Source organism: Pithys albifrons, chromosome 2 (assembly GCF_047495875.1).
Source record: "Pithys albifrons albifrons isolate INPA30051 chromosome 2, PitAlb_v1, whole genome shotgun sequence".
NCBI lineage: Eukaryota > Metazoa > Chordata > Aves > Passeriformes > Thamnophilidae > Pithys > Pithys albifrons.
In genome coordinates, this window is record NC_092459.1 from 12,174,848 (window position 1) to 12,199,459 (window position 24,612).

A 24,612-nucleotide genomic window follows, 5' to 3' on the forward strand; every position below is an offset into this window, starting at 1 on the left:
GATTTCACCAGCTTTTCCTGGGTTTTCAAATATTTTTTACAGCTACATAAAATGAGGTACACTTTAAAAACACACAAGAGTGATGATAAAGCATCACATTCATTTTAGCAAATGCCATGCCTGCAAACTCAACCTTTTAAAGGTTGTGGTGCCTTAGAGAACAGGTGCCAGGCATTCTAACACAAATGCTTCTCTGACACACTAAGCAAAGACCCTGTCAAACGTAAGAGCAATGGAGAGCAATCCTGCTTTATCTGGCAGGTAATGAACACTGACATTTTTAGGATTTCTGTATCACATAGATTATCTCATTCTGATGAATTATAGAGGAAATGGCCTCAATTCTACCCTTTTCAGTAGGGCAAAGGATTCTGACAGCATGGTTATCTTACCATCAGTAGTGCAACACCCTTCTGGGGGAGGCTTCATCTGGTAAGAAACAGGAGGACTACTTGATTCGGAGCCTTCTTCTTCCTCCTCTTCTTCTTCCTCTTCCTCATTATCTGCTCTGCTGCCTGCTACAAATTACCATAGCATAAATGACTTAGACAACAGAAAATGCTGGCAACAAACCCATAAATGAACAGGGTGACCCAGTTACAGAAAGTATTACAGCAAACTGTATTCTCTTGACAATGACTTTACTGTCGCCAACTCTTGAAATTTGTTGTCCTTAAAACTCGAACTTTCAGTCATGCTTAGAATGTCTTTCATCAAAAAAATAAAGCTGTTAGTTCACATGCAAAAAAAGTTCAAAAGATTGATTCAACTGCACCTGAGAAAGTGAAACACACTAAAGGACAAATATTAAGAAGCCTCAATTTATTAGTTTTTAAAATCTCATTATTTTAAGCTAACTGCACAATTTTTAAAGGCCTAAATTCTAGTGTTTGAACTCTTACTGATCACAACAATGTAACTGCATCCTTTGTTTATAATATTAGTAGCCAATAAAACCCAAAGTCATTACTTCTTAGCCCTTTAGAATGTCCTGGCTACAGCCCAAGTACAGATTTTATTAATTAGGTACTGACCATGTCCTTGATTTTGTACATGAAACTGAAAAAACAGTTCCTGCTTGAAACTAGGCTCACCATGGATGATACCACAGTAAGAACACCTAATTCTCAGGCCGTCTGTCTCCTACTAGAATCCAGAGCTCTGAGTAGTGCACTGATGCTTCCTGTACAATGTCAAGGAAAGGCAGATGTCCAGGATGGCAACTCACAGCAGCCCGTGAATGGACTGTGCTAGTCTAGGAGGCAATATGGAGGCAATACTGAATGCTGGAGAGGAATACAGGATGTAACCTTCATTTTTTAGAGAGCTTTAGGTGTATATTTAGGCACATATTCAGGTGTATGTTTCAGCTCTTCAAGTAGAGACTACTTCTTTCCTTCTCTCCCCGCACAGGACGATGTTTTTTTCATGCATGATACATCAGCTCCAGCAAAACATGCAAAACCAATGACTCCAGCAAAAACCAATGACTCCATCCCTGATTATGGCTCAGATACATGCATGGCAAACGGGAAAAATGTGGCAAGCAGAGGAGTGCAACTAAATGGTAAATGGGCAGAATATTCTACAGACACGACTGAGGCAAATTTTACATAGGACAGAGATAGGACAAAAGTACTAAGTGAACCCAGTGGAGTTTATGTCTTAAGCTTACAGTCTTCTAGGTAGAGACATGCCTGGGACATGCCTGCAGCAAACACATCCCAAAGAGCTCTCTCACTGGCCAAACTGGCCTGTGAAGGGCTGCAGGTGATTAAGGATCAGCAGGGAGCCAAATATCTGTTTGTACTCGGGCAAATACAAGACCGGTCAGGCACTGACATCATTCTGTGGATCCAGTCTTCAGTCTTGAAACAGAAAAACAATGAAACACAGTGCTGTGATGCTCCAAAGCTCAGTGTCAACTGCACATGCTCTCTTTGCTTAAACTGACTTTGGACCATGCACTCAGAATTCCAGAGTGTACCACCAAGAATTTCTCTTTTTTCCTATGACCTTCCTCATAATAACCTTTTATTTTATTGACAAATTATTATACAATGGGCTAGACAAATACTACAGGGTAAATGAGAACTAGGGAGGAGGCAAAAGAAAGTAAATTTGGAATATGAAGATCTGTCTGTAAAGGTCATTAAGACTTATACCCCAGTCTAGAAGACGATTTTAAGAGTATGTTTACTTTTAAGCTTCTGAACATCAAGCTCCAATGCTGGTGCATACAACTCAGGACATAATGCTAAACAAATAAGGGTATGGTTTAAAGAAAAAAATGATGCAAGTGAATGAAGGGAAAAGTGAAGCTCTCCATTTCTGCTATTTAAGTAAAGCGTAAATTATGACTTAACCTTGGCTAACAATCAAATGCAATGCAAAAGGGCTGAATCTGGCTCTCCTCTCCTTCCTGCTTCCAGACATGAAATTCCTTTCTTCCGTCTTCTTTGTGCCATCTCTGACACCCACTGGGGCCTTTACTGAGACATCCCAGCTTGCTAAACCACAAAAACACTGAGCAAACAAAAGTGACCCTTTTTTTTTTTTTGGGGGGGGGGGGGTGGTTGTTTTTTGCCGGGGCGGGAGCGGGGGTGGGTGTGTGCTGGGTTTATGTATTAAATTAGCACAATGGAAGATCCAAAAGATGCCAAAATTGGTGGAAGACAGAAAATAGGAACATACGGAGTGAGAAGAACAGGATGTGGGTATTTCCCCTTTGGACGTTGGTAAACTCTGAGGTTTGTTCAACCGTAACAGGTGATTTCGGAGAGATACTAAAAATGGAAGTGGAGACTAAGAAATAAGAGAGCTACAGCACTTCCAGTTTGAAAGTGGAAAGAGTAAAAGAACAAATATGTACACAAGCAGGAGCTGCTGCCACCTGTAAAGGGCATTGTTATGGTTTCTGCCACTTGTTTTTAAAAAAGACCTGCAGTTTCTGCTTCCATTTTACTTTTACAGCAGGGACCCTTCAAAGCACTCAAAAAAATCTCAAAGAAAAAACCTTCAAAATTTCAAAGAAAGCCAGAACACTTGGGTTGCACTGGCCCACTGCCCCACCTTGTCTATATTTATATCATGTCTACTTGACCACAGGGAAACACTGTACTGAGGACCAAGGAACAGGTATGACCAAGGGTCAGAGCACCAGGGCAAAGGCAAGGTAACACAGAGAGGAGGCCAGGGGCTTGCACAAGCCTCCAAAGATGTCTCTCTGCTTCAGATGCCTCCTGGACCTCAGAGCATAGGGATTCATATAGCTGGAAGTGGAAAATTCAGTTTATGACAAAGCTGCAGTACATGAGACCAGCTGGCAGACCTTCCCCACCTGAGGAACAACTTAGGACACTCTATTGCAGGTCCCTCCACAGGCCACTTTGTCTGAAACTTTTGTGAAAAGAATGTTCTCTGACAGATTGTTATGAGACTTTTAATTACAGTTCAATTCTGTTTCCATTAACTAAAAAAAAACAAACAACAGAATCAGTCCCTCAAGGTTTGGAAAGTTCTTTGAAAACCTTGAAAGAAAGAAGTTACAAAAGTGTGAAATTGCACTTTTGTTCCTGAACAATGCATCTGCTCCTGTGGCACCTTTCCCAATTGATGTCATAATCAATTTGGTGACATCACAGTTGGTTGCCATGGAAGAGTTTATGAAATCCTTATGGAAAGGCTTGACAGAAGTATCACTTTGTGTAGGAAATAAGCAGCATATATATTTAAATAATTAATGTATATTATATTAGGGGAAAAAAAATTAAGAAATTACTAATGATGCGTGAACAGATTTTTTTTCAAGGAATGTCTTCTCAGCTGTTACCATGAGGCAATAGCTGAGTTTTATCTGTGCAAAATAATTTTATCTGCTACTGCTCCTTAGCATGACTTGTGTTTGTATGTTACTGTGGATTGGTAACCATTATGCATTTCTCACTACACCTATAGCAAAGTATGACGGGGGAAGCAGATGCTGACAAAAGACATGAAACTCCACCACTATGAGAGAAAAGACTAAACAATCAAATTATTAAACATAACCTTGCACAAACATGCCAATGTTATGACCACACCAGGAAACTCACTGGAAGCAATGAACCACCACAGATAATAACACACCAAACACCAAATTGTATCATGACTTTGCTTATCAGATCCATCCCATTCATTTAAACTATAGCACTTCCAAAAAAAAAGAGCAAATGAAACTCAGAAAGCAGGTTTGTCGAAACACAGACACAAACTCAGTGAGAAACCCTATCTGCTACATACCAACTTCTGCAGGGTTTGTGAGAGTACACATCCTAAATTTTTACCTTTGCAAGCACAGAATAACCACAAATATTATGCCCAAAGTAATTAAAAATCATCTCAAAAGCTAAAAAATATTTTTGCTGTCTTTATGCGAATTGAAAATCATTCTTATGTGAATTGAAAATCAGTCTTAGCATGTCTGGTTTATAAATCTGTCATGAGTTTACTATCATTTGCTGCATAACTTTCAGCAGTATATGATATATTATAGGATAACAGTTTTATGTTCTGTACCTCTGAAGACTTCTCCACAAATTTAATGGAACAATTCCTAGTACTTTAATTTCTGTTTATAGATAAATCTGAGCAAGCAAGTGGCTTCATTTTGTCAGAGTAAAAAACAATACAGTTTGTACTTTTAACCCAATTCTAATACATATATATATATATATGTAGATCATAAAAAAGAAAACAAATAAAAACTGACAGTTTCCCATATTATGACTTGAAATGCTCATGCTGAGCCTTAGGAGAGCAAACAGCAGAATTGCCTTTGAGCAGACATAGAAATTCCATTATTTCCTACCTTCCAGTGATGACAGTTGCTGTTCAGCTTCCAAATACAACTGAGAAAAGATTGGTCTGGGAACTAAGTTGTTTGAGCGGAGAGAGGCCTCAATAGAATTATGCAACACTTCTTCAAACCGTGTTGTCTTGAGTTGACCAGCATAAGAATTTCCCATCTTCTCAAAAAAAGAAAAAAAAAGAAAAAGATACAAGAAGGAAAAAAAAATTTAGAATTTAAGCACTCAGAACTCAATCACTGCATGCTGATGTCAGGCTCAACATTTCTCAAGAAAGAGAGACGCTTCATTGTCCACAAAGAAAGGCAAAGAACATTGACTGCAGCAGTCACTGAGCAGATCCTGCTGGTAAATTACAGGAAGTTATCTAAAAGTAACAGCTTTCTGTAATTCAGCAGAAAGGCAGCAAGCTTTGACACCTTGAAAATGTGACCAGAAATCTAATTCAAGTAATTCCTTGGTTTATATAGCAATTGAGTAGATGCATTTTCTGTAGACAGCAATCTATTGTTAAACAGCCTTTCTGTTTTAAATTATTTGAACATAATACATGTTGCAGAATCTGAGTAATAGCACAGTTTTGTGTATCTATCTTTGCGAGGTCCATCCTGGCTGAACACTCATGACTAAAGCAGTTCCACGTATCTTAAACATAAATAAGGTAGCACTGCTGTAACTCAGAGACTGTGAAAAAATATAGTGACTTTTCTTTTTCGCCCCAAGCAGTTTTTTCCCCTGAAAACATGCTTGCGTTTTTTTTAGTTTTGTTTTTTAGAATAAGACAGTATAAATAAACTATTTGATATTGCATATATTTATTAGGACTTCACTTTTAGTGAAACCATACCATTTATTCATTCTGTCATTGAGCAGGCAGTCTATTCCAGCTCAATATCCCACACACTTAACTGCCGCCCACTTTCACAGGGAGCACAATGAACTGGTGTAGCCAAAAGCCATGTCAGCTTTCCTTTCCTATTACAAAGTAGCTCTTGCCCTGGGCCCCATGTCCTTTCCCTCCTCAAGTAACTGTGAATAGAAAGCATGAAACGCTTCCTGTTTGTGCAGTAATTCCTAAACACTGAGCAGCTCCTCCTCAGCTCTGGGTACTGCTCGGGGAATTAGCATGTTGGGAAGCGTCCTGGAGGAATCAGTCAAGCAAAAGGAAAACTACTGTGAAACCACATACTGCTCTTCATGGAAAAAGGGGGTTGAAAGGAAAAACATACAGAGTTGTTGATTTGGCCATCTTTTATGACTTTTTAAAGCATTTACATATAAAATCATATTTTTGTATGTTTGTATCATGTTAATGCTGCATAGAGAGTAGCATTAATACTACATGATATAACACTGATAAAATATCTATATAATTTTAATAGAAGCACAGTAAGAATTATAAAATAATGCAAGCAGTATTTAAGGATGATTTGTATTAAAAGCAAGCACTCCTGACGAAATATGCATGCACATACAGTAAATCAAACAGAAGGCTGTAGTGCGGAGCTGGTGATATTCAGTGCTAATATGGAAGTCAGGATACATCTTCTTTTCCAACACAGAAAACAGATTACAGTTCCCTTTCCACAATGATAGGAACCCTCTGGCTTCTTTTAAGTACTGCTGCCCTGTACACCAAATACAACTGAAGACAACGAGGAAAGTCTGACATCAGCAGTGCCCTTAACAAGCTTTATCAGAGGTATATGCAGGAAATCCAAGGTCAGGCTCTAAAATTAATTATATTATATGATGTTTCCACACAAAAGTACTAAATAATGTTTAGTTCTAATTCTAACCCATCTTTCAACCATTCTATGACTTATCTTTGTTACAATGATGTTTTATTACATTTATTAATGTAACAAGGACAAATAATTATCAAAACACCAAAGAGATACCTATTTTATTCTTTGCTCTTTTAAATTCTTTCCCACATTCTAAACTCATATTTTCTCTTGTTACGTTGCAGACATCTGCAGGCTCAGGGATCCATCTCTGTCAGAGGCAGGTACAATGTGGTTCTACATGACTGATTAACAGTCTTGAAAGTCCAGACTAAAGACAAATAAAAATGCTCCCAACATGTTAACATTAGAAGTTACACTTTCAGGAATGGAAAGAGCATTCAGCTATCATCCGTTCCACACACCTTTTTATACTGACTGCTTCATTTAAATACAGAGCCAAAACATGAACAACTAAGATAAAATCCAAAAGACTTTTTGCACTTAAAAAGTCCACTGATACAACACGAAGAGAATATCCAAAAGTTTGAATGTCTTACAAAGGGCTGGGTTCTACCTGTTCTGAATATGACCATGCAGAGCAGACTAGCCTAAATGATTTTCAAACCTACTTCTTTAAATGCTTTATTAAAGCATGTGAAAAATAGGAAGTTTTTTAATTCATCCAGAGTGATACAAAACATTCTGAGATGACTCAAAAGCATTAACAGATGAACAAGCATGTGGACTGCTCTATGCAATAAAGGTTTAGCTACTCTGCTGATAACTATCTGGCTGTAATTGCAATGAATGAGAAAACACTATAATATTTATGTTTATAAACTCTATTCCACAAACAGAGTCAGCTATTATTCTGCACATTTTATTAGGAAAAAAACTAGAGATACCATTTACAGGGATTTAACATTTTTGCTCGAGATTTATAGAGCCTGCTAGCCTTTAAAACAGAAACCTTCTATTAACCCAAAGGATGGCCAAAACCAGCACTTTATCAATGTGATGTTAAAGACAAGCACTGAATTAAGATTCAACTATTTGTGCAAGAGGCAGGTCCTGGGATCCTTTGCAACACAAGTATATTTGTTTATCCACTGGGCTGCTAATTTAAATCTGTGAATGGGTTGGTAAAATGAAACAAAAATATGCTTTCTAGATTTGTATGCTCTCATGTACTTGTGAGATCTTACACAGTATAAACACAATCGTAAATGCAGAAACCTATTTTGAAAGACATGGTAAGTATTTTACAACCATATTTCATCAAGAAACATAACCACCGGAACCAGAAAATGGGCATTGCAGGAGCTTTTTTTGCCAGCATTAGCCTTTGCTGTTCAGAGTCCCAGTCACTCTCAGTTGCAAGAGAAATTACTTCTCTGAAGCAAGCAAGGGAGAAGCCATTTCCTGCCTACTCTGCAATGGTTGTCGTTCCGTCTTTTCTTTAAAGCTGTTCAGACTCTGGTATCTGAATTGTCAGTTGCTGACTCCGTGACATCAGGAAGCAAAGCTTTGAGTCCTACATTCCTGCTTCAATTAATTCAGTGTCCCAAGCTCAGATTTATGTCTCTCTTGGATACAAGTGGGTGGCACAGGCTAACCTTTAAAATGCTTGTGAAATTCCAAGACATGAACATAGCTGGTGACCAGATATATTTAAAAAAAAAAAAAAAACAAAACAAAAAACAAACCATACCAACACAGAAAGGATGGCCCTCAGCCCCACCTACTGAGAAATCAAAGTGTGTCTCCCTATCACATGGTCAGTTTCCATGCAGAGCATGCAGAGGAAAATAGTTGCCAATATAAAGAGAAAAAAGGGAAAGAGACAGACCTGGAAGAGCTGCATAAAAGCATAATAAAAACACAAAAACCACTCTGAGCAACTTGGAAGCCTAAGAAACAATCACAAATACAAATGAAGCAGGTCAAGCCAATGTCTTAGAAACCTATTGATAATACTGGCAAAGAGAGATGCCAAGTCCGGGCATCTGAAAATGAGAGCAAAAGTGTTTTAGTCTCTAAAATTCTTCAAATTCCAAACAAGGAACTGCCAGGATTCCTGTGAAAGCAGGGATTATATGACTAAGAAAAACAGGGATCTTCTTAAGGGTTAATGTCTGTCACATATAGACAACTTGTCAACTTCAAGTGCAGTTGAACTAGTCAGGGTTTGAAGAAAACCTGCACTGCTCTGCTTTGAGCCTCTGTTCCACTGCTGTGATTTAGGAGTTCCCTCTCGGCCATGAGGGCAACACCTACACCGAAAACATGACAGTGACTGGTCAAGGTAACAGCAGGCAATTCCCTGCAGCAGCAGGACACAGTCCCATCACCCAGGTCTTGGAGGGAGATCTTTTGCACAGTGGGACAAAGAGGGTGACTTCTTAGTTGCATTCAGGTTTTTGTGAAGACTGAAGATCTAGCTCAGCAATTCTGGGCAAATATATCCTATGCCTGAGGCAGACTGAGTATCCCAGGGAATACTATGGACTTTGGAGCATGGAAAGTAATACAGGGCTTTTGACAACTCCCAGTGAAATAGACTGAGAAAGTGTCCTCAGCAGAAACTGAGTAAACTAAAGAGTGTATGTGGACTGTTAAGAAGGCTTGAAAAAATAATCAAAGTATTTAAGTGAGAAATCAAGAAGACGCAGGTGATTATTAAGAAATTCAACCTTAGATACAACTTGCAAATTATCACAGGAAGAAATCTTTCATATTAAGTGGCAGATTTTTTGCATTATAATATATAATCGACATTGCTACTTTAATATATTAATCCTTCCAACAAAACTGTAAAGCAATTGGTATGTTTTCCCAGTTTGAGCAGTCAGCTTTCAGACTTTTGAAGTAGTTTCACTGACTAATTTCTATTGTATCATTTCCAAAAGGAGAATAGTAAGATGTTCCCAAGCCCTCCAAAAAGAACTTGTTATTGCTATGACAAGAGGCAGTCTATCACTTGCATAAAATGAGAGGGGTTTTTTTGAAGGACTATGGATTTAGGTATCCAACAGACTATCTATAAAAATTTGTCTGGTAGGAGGGAGAAAGCATTCTGTACTGCAGGTTAACAATTTGTTTACAGATTAGTACCAGAAAATAGTATGATCCCTTTGCTCTTTAAACATGAGTTATATTCATCCAGTAATATCCAAAATCCATCAATATTTCTAAAGTTCAGTAAAGTCTCTAGTATTTCTTTAAAACCTGCAGTAAAAGCATCAGTCTGGATAAGAAGAAAGAAGTTCTGGAGTAAGGACTTGCATGCAAATATAACTTAAGAAGAAAATTAAATTTGGAGACAGCACAAAACTGATTCTCTTCAACTGCAGTGATATAATGCAAAATACTCTTTGTGGATTCAGTTCAGCCACATCACATTTTACTTTTATTTCCATGAAGCTATCCGTAATTATGGTGTTTCCTCTAGCTTTAGATTAATAATAAATTATTTTTAATATTTTATATTAGTGTGTGTCATGTGTAGAAGTGATGCTGTGTGGTAAATCTATTCCGACAGGTTATATAAAATTCTTGATTCAGGAGAACTAAAAGACACTTTGATATTCATCTCCCACCAGACTCCATATAGTATTACAGGTTATATCTTTACTATTAACCTCAAAATATGTTTACTCCATCCAAAATGCCTTTTGGGAACAGTGAGTGGCACAATGTAACTCCTAAAGTGTGCATGGGAACTACTCCATAGAGTCAGCCATGCCAAGACATAAGGGAAAACTGATTTCTGGCACACAGGAATTTTTCCTTCAACCGTTTATTTACAAATACAGCTGTAGTTCATATGGGCAAAGAGAAAGAAAAAAATTATTCTACTATACCTAGTTGCTCATGTACCACAAAATTATCACTTGTAGAAATAATTTTAAGAGCTTTCTCTTTGTCAGTACAAAGCCATCTACAGGCATAGTAAATAGGTGGACCATTGCCAATTGCTCCAAAAATATTAGTTTCTGGAAGTTAGATCTGTTTCCTCAAACTGTCCTGCCAGAATGAATTGGCAGTAAGAGAGAGGAAAAAAGGTCTCAGAAGGTTGATGTTTATGGCATAATACTGGAGTGCGGGAAACATTTCCTCACTTGAGATCACTTTCAGACCAATGCTTTAACAAAGATTTTCACCAGAATCTTAAAAATGGGGTTGATTTCCTTCTGTTCAGTCTTACCCAGAAAGAGAAATTTTCAAGCTTCAAAAGATTCTGAGACATGAAATTATGATCCACTGAGCTCAGCTCTATCGTACCAACAAGAATAAAATCAGTAGTCTCTTAATGGATCTGCTGATTGAAATCCACTTCTTCAGGGAAGTAATTTATTCCTCAGCAGTAAAGCTGTCAGATGACTGAAAAGTCTCTAGTCATTCTGTGTTTCATATATGAATAAAGTTTGGCAGTTCACTAAACCCCATTTGACCATTACATTTTAAAAGCAACATAAAACCTTTAAATAAAACCTTTGTCAGAAATTCTAGCTCATTCTCTGTTACCAGATCTTAGAACCTCCATACCATCTCTTGTGGAATTACATGAGAAATGCTACCTACAGACCAGTCCAGATTAAACTTAATGATTTCCTAATAAAGCCCCTTTGGAAAGGATTAAACATAGAGACTCTGATAAAGGTTGATGACAGGTCACAGAGAAGTTAATCCTACCACTGTTACCCAGCCAAGAACAATTTTGCTGCTGTTTCCATAAAGTGAAAATACTGCAAGAAGACTACTCGGACCTCTCTATCTCTTCTTTTTCTTTTGTGTTTGCTTTTGGTTTTGAAAATCAGGCTGACTACAGACACAGATTTTCTCCTGCATTAACAGTGAGGTGACTTCCTCTGATGATTCATGTTTCCAAGCAACAGGAAGGTGGAAGGAGAGGGGCTGAGCTTTTGAGTGCACTGGGAAGAGTGGGAACCAGGAACACATCACTAAGGTTTTTTGGCAACTTTAGATTCTATGTCAAATTGCTTCTGTTAATCACTGGAATAATTTCTCTCACTCACTGCAGAAGGAAATGACTGGGAAATGTCTTTATTCTCAGAAGGTTGCTGCAGAGATTCATGTGGACACTGCTGCAATGAAATCTGATGTAGAAAATTCCCCCCAACTACTAAAAAATTAAACCCATTTCTTAACTGACCTATATCAAAAGGGATGAAAACAAACTCGGATAAATCAATGTTAAACCACCTCGATAAAAATGCTATTAGAAAGTTGTTGCTTTTTTCCTATCAAATTTTAATGGATCAATCTTAACATGGAACTATTTCACATCCATTTTGGTCACAGTAAAGGCAACTTCATCTAAAACCAAGTATTTTCTATTTTTTGCCAAAGGTTTTCAACTGGAAAGGAAAAAGCATTACTTTTGAGAACGAAGTGTTCATTTTGTCAATGAAAATGCTACAGTTCATTTAGTAGCAAAAATAGCAAATGAATATTTTCTGGAGAAAAAGGAAAAATATTTTCTTGATATGACCAAAAAACAACCCCAAACCAAAAAAAACCAAACAAAACCACAAAACAAAACAAACAAAATGAAAGCAAAACTCAACTACTTCTCATACAAACTCAACTTTACATTGAACCAAAAAAATAAAGCTTGACAAAATCCAGAGATACGTAAGTCGTCATAAACCCATTAAAATAAACAGTTATGCTGAGAGATCCAGACTAAAGCATGTTGGCAATTTAGGGGCAAGGAATCTAAGCTGTGACAGCCTACATTGTGGTTTTCTGGGGAAACAAAAAAGTCCAATTGCTATCAGAGTCCTCTAATTATTTAATGATGAAAGGCTGTTTATGTTTTAAGACACAGTTTAGTCTTCCTTTATGGCTACAGAAAACTTAAAACTTCCTTCACTCTGGTAACTTTTATGCCTACTCTCAAACCAGAGCTGAATTTTTCTGAGATAAAGTAATGTTTTGTTTTAAAATGACACTACATTTTAGCTTATTTTAATATAGAAGAAAAAAATGCCGAAGTTCAAATTGATCACAGCAGAAAATACTTTGTGAAAAGTCATACATTGGATTACTATTCAAGTTTTAAAAAATCATAATCATAAGCAACGTGTTGATGCCTAATAAAAAACTGTATCTGCAAAAAGAATTCAGAAGAAATATTAATTAGACTTTTTAGTGGTGTCTTAAGACCCATTATTAACCTATTTCTTAATTACAATTTTAACTGGACACCCATTTTCAGACATGATGATGACATATTTTCATTTAGTTACTTTTAGGTTCAGTACGAACCTTCTCTTCAAAGACATATCATTTCATAAGAAACCAATTCATAAAAGTAAATGTGAGCTGCTGATAGTCCAGTGTTGTATTAATAGTGCAGACTGAGCCTAATACAGGATATGTCAACAAATAGGCAATGGCACTTCATCCCGTCAATGCTTTCACATTTCTCTCTTTAGGAAGCAAGATATTCTGATGCAGATTTCTTTGACTTTCGTGCTGAATCTCATAAACTTTGCAGGTGTTACTGGAGAGAAAATCCCTTATCAGCAGCTTCCAGCATAGTGCAGCTGATAAGTTTTACTATTTCTCTGGCACAAAACTCTGGGCCTATGGCTGGTCAGGCAGCTCTGCCTTGGCTCCCATTTGGCTTTTGTGTGTTGCTTTGATCAGCTCCTGGCTTTGGATGAAAGCAATTCGTTCAGAGACCACCTTCAAACTCTCTTTAAAAAAAAGAATTACATACATAAAACCAATTGAGCTTGTTAAGCAGCAGGAAGAAGCCAAGTAGAGGGAGGAGAAAGGAGGGAAGGAGGTGCCACAAATCAGTGCTAAGAAGCAATGATCAAAGTGGTGACTGGAAAATTAGTAAAAAAATGATCCTGGAGTTGTACAGGTCTGGGTCATTCCCTTTTCTAGTTCCAGCGCAAAGGCTCTCTCACTATTAGCCAAGAAAGAGACACAACTCTTTCCAGGAATTGTCTTACATATCTGCTCTGCACGTTTAAGTATAGCCACTTGAGATCTTAGAGCAAAGCAGTAGGAACAGACTGGCATGCCAAGAAAGAGATGATCTTGAAATGCATGTTTTCCAAAGGGAATTCTAAGAAATCAGCACTTGGGGCATATTACTCTTCCTTTTGGTTACTGGTGCTGTAACAGTTTCCGAGAATCTTTTCTGAATCTAAAAGGAATCTACAAAGAGTAATGCTACACAGAGTGTACAGGTCAGCTTTTGAGCCATCCTCAAAACCAGACTTTTATTTTTCCTTGCCCTGAGCCTTCCCTCCCCTCCAGGCTTGTTCCTGGAAGCAGTGCAGTAGCAGGGGTCTCTGTGTATGGCTGCCACACACACACACACACACACAGACTGGGATGTGGGGCTGAAAGACACTCTGGAGCTGTCTCTGTCAGAGCAGCAGGGGCAGAGAGCCAGTCTCTGTGGCAGTTCTCCAAGCATACACACAGGTGCAGAGGCTTTACCTCATTCACAACAAATGGCCTCACTACTTAAAAGACAGCTTCACTGATTTGTATTAGAAGAACACACTACACTGTATCTGGATCATATTTTCCATTTAATGAACAAAGAGTGGACACAAATACAATGGGTGCAGTCTAAAATATGCCTCACAAGCTGTGGATAGCAAATACATCTCTAGATGAATATATCACATTGCAAAATAAATCTGACCCTCAGGGTATATTCTATCAGGAGATCAACTGCACATGTATTATATGTTGAAAATACATTAAATAAGAAAAATTTCCAAACATAAATATGCAATCCAAAAGCATTAAACAAGCATCTTTAGCTAAAAGTACCACTGCAAAACTAAATTTAATTAAGAAACTGAACTTAGCAGTTTGAGATCTCAGCTGTCTACTTTAAGAGTTTAAAAATTCAAGTTGTCTGTATTTCTTTTAGTATTTCAAAGTTTTCCTGAGAGAAAATCACTCACCCCAAAGACAGCAAATGACTACAAAAACAACAGAAAATGCAGACAAATTAACACATTTAAAACATGAATATAATCTGTAAATGTCTGTCAACTACAATATATGAACAGTAGCCAATATAACAGAGTGAGAGCATGTTATCTTAAGAGGTATTAGCATTAAACAGTACTTTTCAGCATGAAAATATATAATAAAATCATACTGTACCGTAATGAAAGCATGTGCTCCTCAGCAACCTCCAGTAAATTACTCCCAAAGTTTCACATCTTGATTGCACTGCTGCACATCTTACACCTGTGGTAATTGTCAGTGATTATGTCCATATGGAGTTTTCCTTTTTTTTTGGTTTAGAAGAGTCTGCTGCTTGGCAAATTGGTTAGCACACTTAAAGCTCCTGAGTCAGGACTGTACACAACTGAACAACTCAGTCAGGTCGCCATGACATGAACACTCGCCTGTCACAGTAGAGCACAAGAAGGTTTCAAAGCTATCTATTCTGCAACTACGGCAAAAACAAAGTAATGAGACCACAATATACCCTGGCAAGCTGTTCTCTAATTTGTGTGCTGGCTATACTAAATGATAAATGGTGTGATTTTATGTCTTATTAGTACAGAAGTGCTGTGCTGGGTCATGGTGCTCCTGGCCAGGCACACATCAATCTATCAGTCTGAAGCATTATTAACATCAACAGCTTTGTTGCAGGTTTTTGGAAGGACTGAAGATGAGGATTTTTTAAGAAATAAGGGTGTATTATATATTTTGTATTATATAGACATCAAGATCAGGGAAGAAAGCTAAAGTGTATACTGTGGGTACTTCATCTTGCTAACAGAAGAAAAGATTAATAGGAGAACAGAAATTAAGAATGTAGCAATATTATTTTATGTTGGTACTATGCCTGTATCTTCTGAATAAAAGGATAGGAAATCAAAATAATATTTGAGAGATGTTCAAGATAACACTGGATATAGAAAGAAACAGCTGTTACACTGTGTTTAAACAAATACTGCATCTTTTCAAGATACATCTAGAGTACATGCACAGTGACTATTTATTTCTAGTAAAGGTATATTCATCAAGTGTTTCCTTAGGTCATAAATTAAATCAATTCAGAAGATGGTAAGAGTTATTCTGATAATTGAATTTTCTTTTTCTTGTGTCTCCAAGTCATGCAATGTTCAGATACATGCTTGATTTTAAACTCAGTTAAGTATCACCAAAACGAGTAAAATCAAGCACTTGTCTAGGCTCTCAGTTGAATTAACGTTCTCAATAACCTTTATATGCAGGGTACTCTGAACAATGAATACAGATCATTTTTTGGTACAGCTTGTGAAACTTTGTTTTCACTCTTCCCTCTCAGGATATGGCTTCATTACTGGCTCAAGCTACTCTCAACTCAAGTTACTGCTGAAAAGGAATGCCTCTCACTGTTGATTGTATATTCCCCCTCTGTTGTTCAGTGGCAGTGATGTGGTAGAATTGAAGTCTAGTAATTTTTATAGGTCATGTCAGGCTAGGTCAGATCCCTCATCTAGCTATGCATAAAATACATGGCCATAAGAGAAGTACCAGAAACACGTGGCTAGGGAGGGTGGTGAGAGTAGTATCTTTTTCTATAAAAATGCTTTAAATAACACTTCTAAATTGTAAAACTACACCTTCTGATTCTTCTGCTACACAAAGGGGAAAAATTGAATCTTAAAGCTGGTTGAGGAATTGCTTGGGGACTTCAGCGATTTAGTGCTTTTACTGAAAACAGTCTTCATATTAATGGAAAGTTTTCATTGCTTATTTGGGAACTTTAAAAAATGCATATTCTATATACATACTCAATGTTTAAGAGGGATTTGGACAAGACCCCTAACAACATGCTTTAACTTTTGATCAGCCCCAAAGAGTTTAGGCAGTTGGACTGGATGATTGCTGGGGTTCTCTTTAAACCAAAATGCTTTAGTCTAGTCTAGACAATTCTGTTCTTAAATTTTAGATGAAAACACTGTATGAAAGAATGCAAAAAAGGAACTGTACAGAAACAAATAGTAAATAATGTAAACAATGATTTAGGAGAGTGGCTGGTATGTTTTTCTGTTACTATGGAAGTGAACTAAAAGCTTCATGAATGTTCTATACTTGACTCCAAATACAGGGGGCTCAGTCATGTAATTTCCAAGTAGGGTACAAAGTCACTCAGATAGGAAATGCCAGAATCACTGTCTGGTTTCCTATCAGCACTGTGCAATGTTATTACTTAAACACATTAACCTGAACAGACAGCACTTAAAAGATCATACTGGCAGCCAAAGTTTAGAGAAATCCACAATAAAAACAAACACTGCAAGAAATACATAGGCATATGTGTATAAGCATTTGATTTTTGAAAGAGTCACTTTTCCAAACTTACTGGGTCAACAATAAAATAAGCCAGAAAATTCACATTTTGAAGAAGTAAAACTTGATTGATGACAGCCTAACATACTCGCATCACAACTGTAGTGCACTCATGAGCAAAATTTTTCTAGGATGCTGCCCATGATGTTGTCTAGATCAAAGTCTAGGATGCTGCAGTGCCTGTCTCTGACTCCGCTTTGTGGCTGGAAACACTACATCTATCATAAAGAATATTAGCATAGGGTAGGTGTTAAAGAAGACCATGTTAACCTGATACTCAGTAACAGAATGCAGAAAGTAAAAGAGCCCTGCCTGCTTTGGATATAGGCATGGAGCAAGAGTTCCAGAGGAAGAGAAAGGGCAAGAGAGCACAAAGGCGCCTATTGTGTTTGATTAGTAGCCAGAGCAGGAATGCCAGGAATGGGCAATGAGCATGGAGGTTATGTATAAGAGATCTTGTCTATACAAGCAGTGGGAGTTGGTCTGTGTGCAGCTGCTGATACAACATACATCAGAAAAGAGGGGTTCTGTCTGCTGACATGAGCTGCTGAATCTGTGTTAAATGAGTGAGTGATGCAAGTGATGAATTGACAGAACAGTTGTTATGGGAAGGCTGATCATGTAGTTATCCCAACAAAAGGTATATAAAACACACACCTTGCACCTTAGTCATTAAAGAAAAGGATCTTCTGTTTTATAAGTCTTTACAAGGCAAGTTTTCCTAAGTTTGAGAACAATGGAACAGAAGTGAAACACAGGATATAACCTGAGGTTATAACCTCAGGGTAACAAGATTTTCAGAAGTCCAAAGCACAGGTTGAGATAAAAGCATAAAAAGCATAAAAATAATCACAAAAATAATTTACCAGAACATGCATTTATAAGGTAGAACAAGGAAAGAGCTGCTCCATTGTGCAATTAGTAGGGAAGATGTAAGAGATGATTGTAAAGTTTAAGAATTTTTCTTTTTCCCAAGAAGACGAGAAAAGGTTATTTATGATCAAATGACTGATTTGTCCAGAACTTTTAGCAGGTAAAAGTGGAGACTGTGACTCGAAAACACAGCTTCCAGTTTGCTTCTAGCTCCAGATCCCCTGACTGCCTACACTGCAAACATTAGTTTACATCCAGGCACTGTGCACCCAGTGTTAGTTCCACAAGTAGCTGAACATGGCACTCCTTTCTCTAGGCAGTATGAACACAATCGTGACAAGTTTGCTCCCAATAGTTCCCCACACAGTTCTCTAACAGTTTCCCACAAGCTGTCCTCACCCACTTGTTCTCACTCCATGCTCCCAGGAATGCAGCACATGCCATGCCATGAGACCATGAACTAGTTGCCTGTGAAACATGTGCTTCACACTATGGTCACCTGAACACACCAGCACAACACCTGTACCTCAGAGGCACAAAAGCCAAGTGCAGAGCACTGCAGACACAGCCCACCCATTCTGACAGACGCCACCCTGAGCAGTGTGGTAGGAGCCACTGCACAGCACAGCCCTTGGGCTGTACTTCTTCCATTGTGTGGGGCAAAGAACTTGTAGTCTCCTGAGGTAGAGCAAGAGCTGATCCAAGCTACCAGGATTTCAGTTTGGGATGTTCTGCTCAAATTCTTCTAAGGCTTTTGACTGCATTTTTTCTTTTTCTTTTGTGTTTTTCCCTGTAACTTCAATGTCCTTCCAGTTTGAGTGTAAATTGGAGATAATATCACTTCTCTAAGGTGCAGAGAACAGTTATACTCAAGATTGCGAGCTACTCTGATCATGTCAGGATACTACTCTTCAGATTTTATAGCTATTAAAGAAATGAGCATTTTAAAAAAAGATGTTAAGGAGAATTGAAAAACAATGTGCAGATATCTACTGTGAAGTACTAACAAATGTGAAGGAAACTGAGGAAGCCCGTGTAGCAAACTGCTATTTATAAAGTAACAGGACAGCTGCAATAGGATTATCTTTCACATCCAAGTTTGTTAAAATCACACAAGATCCTTTTAAAATACTTCTTTGTATTTAAAATCATACAGGTACTTTTGTTCTTCATATCAATACCATTGAATTGAAAAGGATACTAAACAGAGTATATATTTTTCAAAATCTCTTAGAAAACAAAAATGTTACTAAGAAGTACAATAATAGGTCAATTTAGTTTTATAAAACAACCAAATGTTTCAATAATGAATGAGAAAAAAAAAAAAGGAAATACACCTTTGCCAAAACCTAGAGAAACCAATAAATTTCTATCTCTTGCTAATTCCTCGTTAAACACCAATTGCACAGACCTTTGAGACTGAAAAATTACACAGGGTCATGCTGACCTTAAGGCAAGCAATGGATTTAATTACTGCAACAGACAACGATGATTCATTCGTAAGCAAACCTCCCATTCCTTTTCAATAGAATGCATTACTAATCAGACACATCGTTTTCCAACTGGCACAACCTATGTCAGAAAAATACTTTGTTTTCTAAGGACACAAGAGGAATATTTCAGAATGTCACAACTTTCTTCATCACTCTTAACAGTCACTGAAACTGTTCCTGCTTTCATGTCTCACCCACAATTAATTTCTATTCACCTGCTGCACAAAAGCACCCACCACTTGTTCAATTATCCTGTACCTGTGTAAAAATCTTCAATGTATGTTCAAAGATGATTTTTTTAAAACTTAAAAGCTACAGCCTGACTGATACTTCTGTAGCTATTAACAACCCTAACTGTTCAAAACACTTCCTTAGGAGTGTTCTTTCATCTCTAGTAATTGTCGTATGGGCAAAAAAGCCCCTGAACCTCCAGGCTGAGTAACATCCATTTGAGTGCTTAGAAAAACAGCTCTTAAGAACTCTCAACTTTCTTCTCTCTCATTGTGAAAGACCTCATATGCCAAGCCATGTGATGGAGGACACTGTACAGTACATCAGGTCAGGAGACAAGATGTGACACCGTCTCATACCTGGGGAACAGGCACATTACATTCTGCTGCGAATGTGAACTGAAACTAATTGAACAAATCTTGTGCTCAGTGCGTGTGATCTGATATACTTGTGTTAACCCACTGCCTACCTCCAGCTACTGAGACCATGATGGTGCTTTTCCACTGCAAACTATTAAACATACTCATACCATTTCCACTCATTGCCATGTGTTCCACTATTTCCCAATCTGCCATTTATGCATGTTACCAACCCCCACATAGTCTTTGGAAGGAATCATGTCCATGTGTACCAGTGGATGGATGTCTTTTGTATTAAATGAATCAGAGAGGAACATGTACTTTATAAACATACTTTTGCAAGCAAAAGAAATATACCACTGCAATCACACACACAACTGTTGTACTACAGCACAACTTTCCATCGTTCTTCTTACTTTAACTACTGTCAATCTTAGAGTTTTAATCTCTTCAGTTCACCTTGGGTTTACGTATATTTTTGTTAAGAATTCTATCATGTGGTCACTTGATAATGCTGAAGAGCTTAGTGCTGCATATTGGGTGCATTAAGAGAGAATGCTCACAACAGCATAGTTTTCAATCTCATTTATATAAAAACTGTGCCACCTTAGTTTTGAGAATCACCAAAATCTCCAGTTTCTCTTCCTTCCGAACACAATTTATGTTATCACAATTCCTGAACACTTTGGTGATTAATAAATATCATCCTCATAGCTAAGTAAGGCTATGCTCTTCTTCCTCCAATTTACTGATTTGCATTCATATTTACAGTCTGAAGTGATATAAGCATAGCTCCCATGAGCATCTGAATCTCTAATTATAACTGAAATCCATGGCAGGTAATGTTATTTAAATACTTTCAAGAGTCTAAGTGAAAATATTTCAGTCAAAGTCAAACTTTGGAAAAGCTCAGATTTGAATGAAGCTCATTAAATATTTACTATTTAGTTTAAATGTTGGAAGATGTTAAATGTCTGGAGGGTGTGAAGAAGTTAATCTTTCTATTTCTGTAATTCTACTTGGAAAACTATATGCCCAGGTAGAAATAATCTTCAAAATAAATTTTCTGAGAGAAAGTAGATTTTTTTCTTTATTTAGGTAAATGGTGCTAGAAATCCCCTGTAACTTTTGAGTAATCATAAGCTATAGATAAGGAAAAATAAAGTACAGTTTTCACATCTCCTGGTGTCTTCCTCTACTGTTTCTTAATTGATCTGCAATAAGAGTAGAGATCAAAATCCAGCAAGATCATACTTATCAGTCATAAGGCTGCACTAGCAAACAGAACAGATCCTGAAAATTTTTACACTAAAAATTACTCACAGCTAAAAATGTTGACAGTATTGGAACAATGGAATGCTGAAACAATACAAAACACAATGTCAAAAGATTCATCATCATGGCTAGGCTTTGCAAACAAAGATTTGGGACCAAATGATTAGCAACGCCCAAATATCCATGCAAGTCTCACATGCTTTGAGTGTTTGTTATGCCAGAGGTATAAAGGCTCTCAGTGTGACTCCCAAGCAAAGCCAACATAGATCTCATTCAACCTACCAGGCTAAGCGTGGGCCATGTAACCACAGCTATACTATAAGCATCCCAACTCTGCTATGAGTTGTACAGGTCCTGCTGAACTGAGAGTCAATACCAAGCTATTCCAGTTGGTACTACACTATGTGAGCCAGCACTGCAGTCTCCATATTTCTCATCACCCATGTATCCCAGCCCTACCGTACCATGTATAACATACTGTTACCTGTGGAATAAAAATTAGTTGGCTAATAATCCAAAGATGCTAAAATGCGGCAATAATGAGGTCACAGTAGGTGTTAGGCACCCAAGTAGACAGGCAGGATAGCAACAGAGTCCTCTGAATACTACTTCCTTGAAAATCACTCAAAAACTACTAAAAATGAACAAATCCTTGTTTCATCCAAGGAAAGGTAAGCAGCAACACTTGCTTTCATTTGCATCTGGAAAGCTATGGAACAAGCTCCAACATGAGAAACACAATATAAATTGGACAATACAAATGCTGACTCCCGAGATTAGCTCAGTTGGTTAAAACTTGGTTGTAATAATGCCAAGGCCATGGGTTCAATCCCCTGTATGGGCCATTGACTCAAGAGTTGGACTCAATGATCATTGTGGGTCCCTTCAAGCTCAGATCAGTCTGTGATTCTGTTATTCTGATTTGTTGGGCTGCTTGTGAACAATCCTAACGCTGCTACCTTTGTGAATGTACAACAGAATAACACCTACCAGAATCAAGCCCTGTTTGACATTTTGTCTTTCTCAGGTTTGAAATCATTACTGCATGCTCTGCAACATATACACAAAAAGTACTAGTAGAAAAGGCAAACCAGAGCAATAGATCTATTTTTTTAAAATAAATTGCAAGTAGTATTTTTTTCCATAAAAATCTAACAACAGCACAACAGCAATTGTATACTACACAATGACAATCACATTCTCTCTGTCTGTCATACACATGTATTATATAGTCCTAATGACTATGGTGTTTATATATGTAATTATAGGAACGATTTCTTCACAGAAAGGGTTGTCAAGCATTGGAACAGGCTGCCCAAGGAACTGGTGAAGTCACCATCCCTGAAGGTATTCAAAAGACATTTAGATGTGGCTCTTAGGGACATGGTTCCATGGTGGACTTGGCAGTGCTGGATTCACAGTTGGACTCAATGTACTTAAAGTTTTTTTCCAAACCAAATGATTCTATGATTCTATAATCTGCTTATTCTGGAATGCACTGTGTGCACTTTAGGTCCACTGTGTCAAAAAGGATGCAGGAAAACTTGAAAAGGTGCAAAGAAAGACATGAAGAAAGACCAAAAGGATTAACAAGCTTCAGGACTACCTATTTGGCTGGGATTCTTAAGAATAGAAAAGAGATTACTTAAGAGACATATACTGAAAGTCTACAAAAGCATAACTGGCACATCAGTGGTGCATAAGGACTGACAGTTCACTGTATCTTCAAGTATAAAAATTAGTACAGTCATTCATATGATTTCAATGCCATTATTTGAGTTGGTTGATCATGTGTCATATTTTTCAAAAACACTGGGCATTGCTCTCACATTTGAGTGTTACCCATTGTACATTGTCCCTGCAGCAGAGAACAGTCTCTCATGACTGAGAAAGAACAGAGTTCATGTGACTCGACAAAAGAATGGAACAGCCCTCTAAACAGAGAGCATGAACAGTACAAAATGGCATGCCTGAAACACCACAACTGGACATATTGCACCAATTGACATGTTAGAAACAAGCTTTTATGTAACAGCAGTATTCTTGTCTTTAAGGTGGCTTTTTCTTGCCTTTAGGGGGTGGCTCTTACACATCTGACAGCATCCATTTTCCCTGTAGTTATGCATCCAGTATATTTTACACACACATATCACTTGTCCAATAGCAGTAAATATTTCATATAAAAGACAGTGCTTTTCCTAGACATTTGATAAAGCTTCTTTCAGAAAAATATCTTAGGTTATGGTATAATTTGAAAGCATGAAGAAGATGCATTCAGAAATGTTAACAAAATCAGCAGGAAACATTTAAACTTCTAATACAAACTTTGAAAGGCACAATTGTCTCTGCTTCCAAGAAGGTCACTTCACCTGCCCACCATATGGCACACTGGACTCAATACTTTGTTCCGTATCTCTGATTTGGGGTGAATTAAGATTATCCTTATTTTTATAACACATCCTGATACATTAATGTTATGATCTCAAGTTTTCTTTTCTAGAGCTATATATAGTTTCTCACTGTATAATACAGATAATTCTACTTGTTGAAAACAGTGAAAAATTTCCTAGAAAATTCCTTGGATTCTGAAGTACTGCCTATTTTGTAAACTTACTACTTGACTTTTAGGAAACAGCACTGCATTACAAATTTTGAAGAATAATTAAAAAAATTCATTAAAGGTATCCAAACAATAGCTCTATGACAGAATATGGGATGAACTATAAATTAAGAATTCTCAAGAATTCATCATATGTAGGGAAACATCTATGTAAGTACTGAGGAATAATCATAACTCTTTACTTGTCTACAAAGTGTCTTGGACTCAGGAACATCATCTCAAGAGTATGAGTCAAGACCACAAGGGGCCCAGAACACTTTCTGCTAGAAATATTAATTTTCTTTCTTGTCTCCTGTGCCAAAAACTGTGAAGAAGAAAAGGCAGGAATAACTGTTTCACATAACTGCAAACCCTACCTCTACTAGAATTCTGTTATCGAAGTCCTTCCTTTTCTTCTAACACTCTGATGACTTCTTTCAGTGTTTGACATTATGGACTAAGAAATTGTATATATTATCTTTGCTTCATCATCTTTTCTATTCAGGTACCAGCCCATGAATAGGTACTATATGAATAGCATTGTTCCACTAAGGTGATATCCTTTACCAAAGGACAGCTTTATAGACCTTCTTCTGATTGAATAGGTTTTCATTTTATAAGCAATTTTGAAGCTTTGCTTCCCTTAAATAAATTAGGCTTATCACTTCCTTAGTTTTTTCAGACAATGATGTCCTAGTATGCTATTAGAAGCTCTTTTTAAGCAATAGCTATATCCCAGTGATGGATAAAAATAAATCAGGTGGATAGGTACTACCATACATACCCATCAACATCTACACACTCGGTCTTACATGTTCTTAGGCTGAGGCTCAGTCATTAGTGCAT

At 37.4% G+C, this 24,612-nt stretch overlaps 1 protein-coding gene across 1 annotated transcript in view; it reads right to left on the reverse strand.

Moving 5' to 3' along the window:
• The window catches only part of GREB1 (growth regulating estrogen receptor binding 1), an 87,207-nt gene that overhangs the window by 48,170 nt on the left and 14,425 nt on the right, over positions 1 to 24,612 (reverse strand). Inside the window, exons 2-3 of the mRNA XM_071547802.1 lie at positions 4,850 to 5,006; positions 393 to 518 (exon numbers count right to left, since the gene is read on the reverse strand). Coding sequence (XP_071403903.1) covers positions 393 to 518; positions 4,850 to 5,006 — 283 coding nt within the window. The remainder of the gene's footprint in view (positions 1 to 392; positions 519 to 4,849; positions 5,007 to 24,612) is intronic.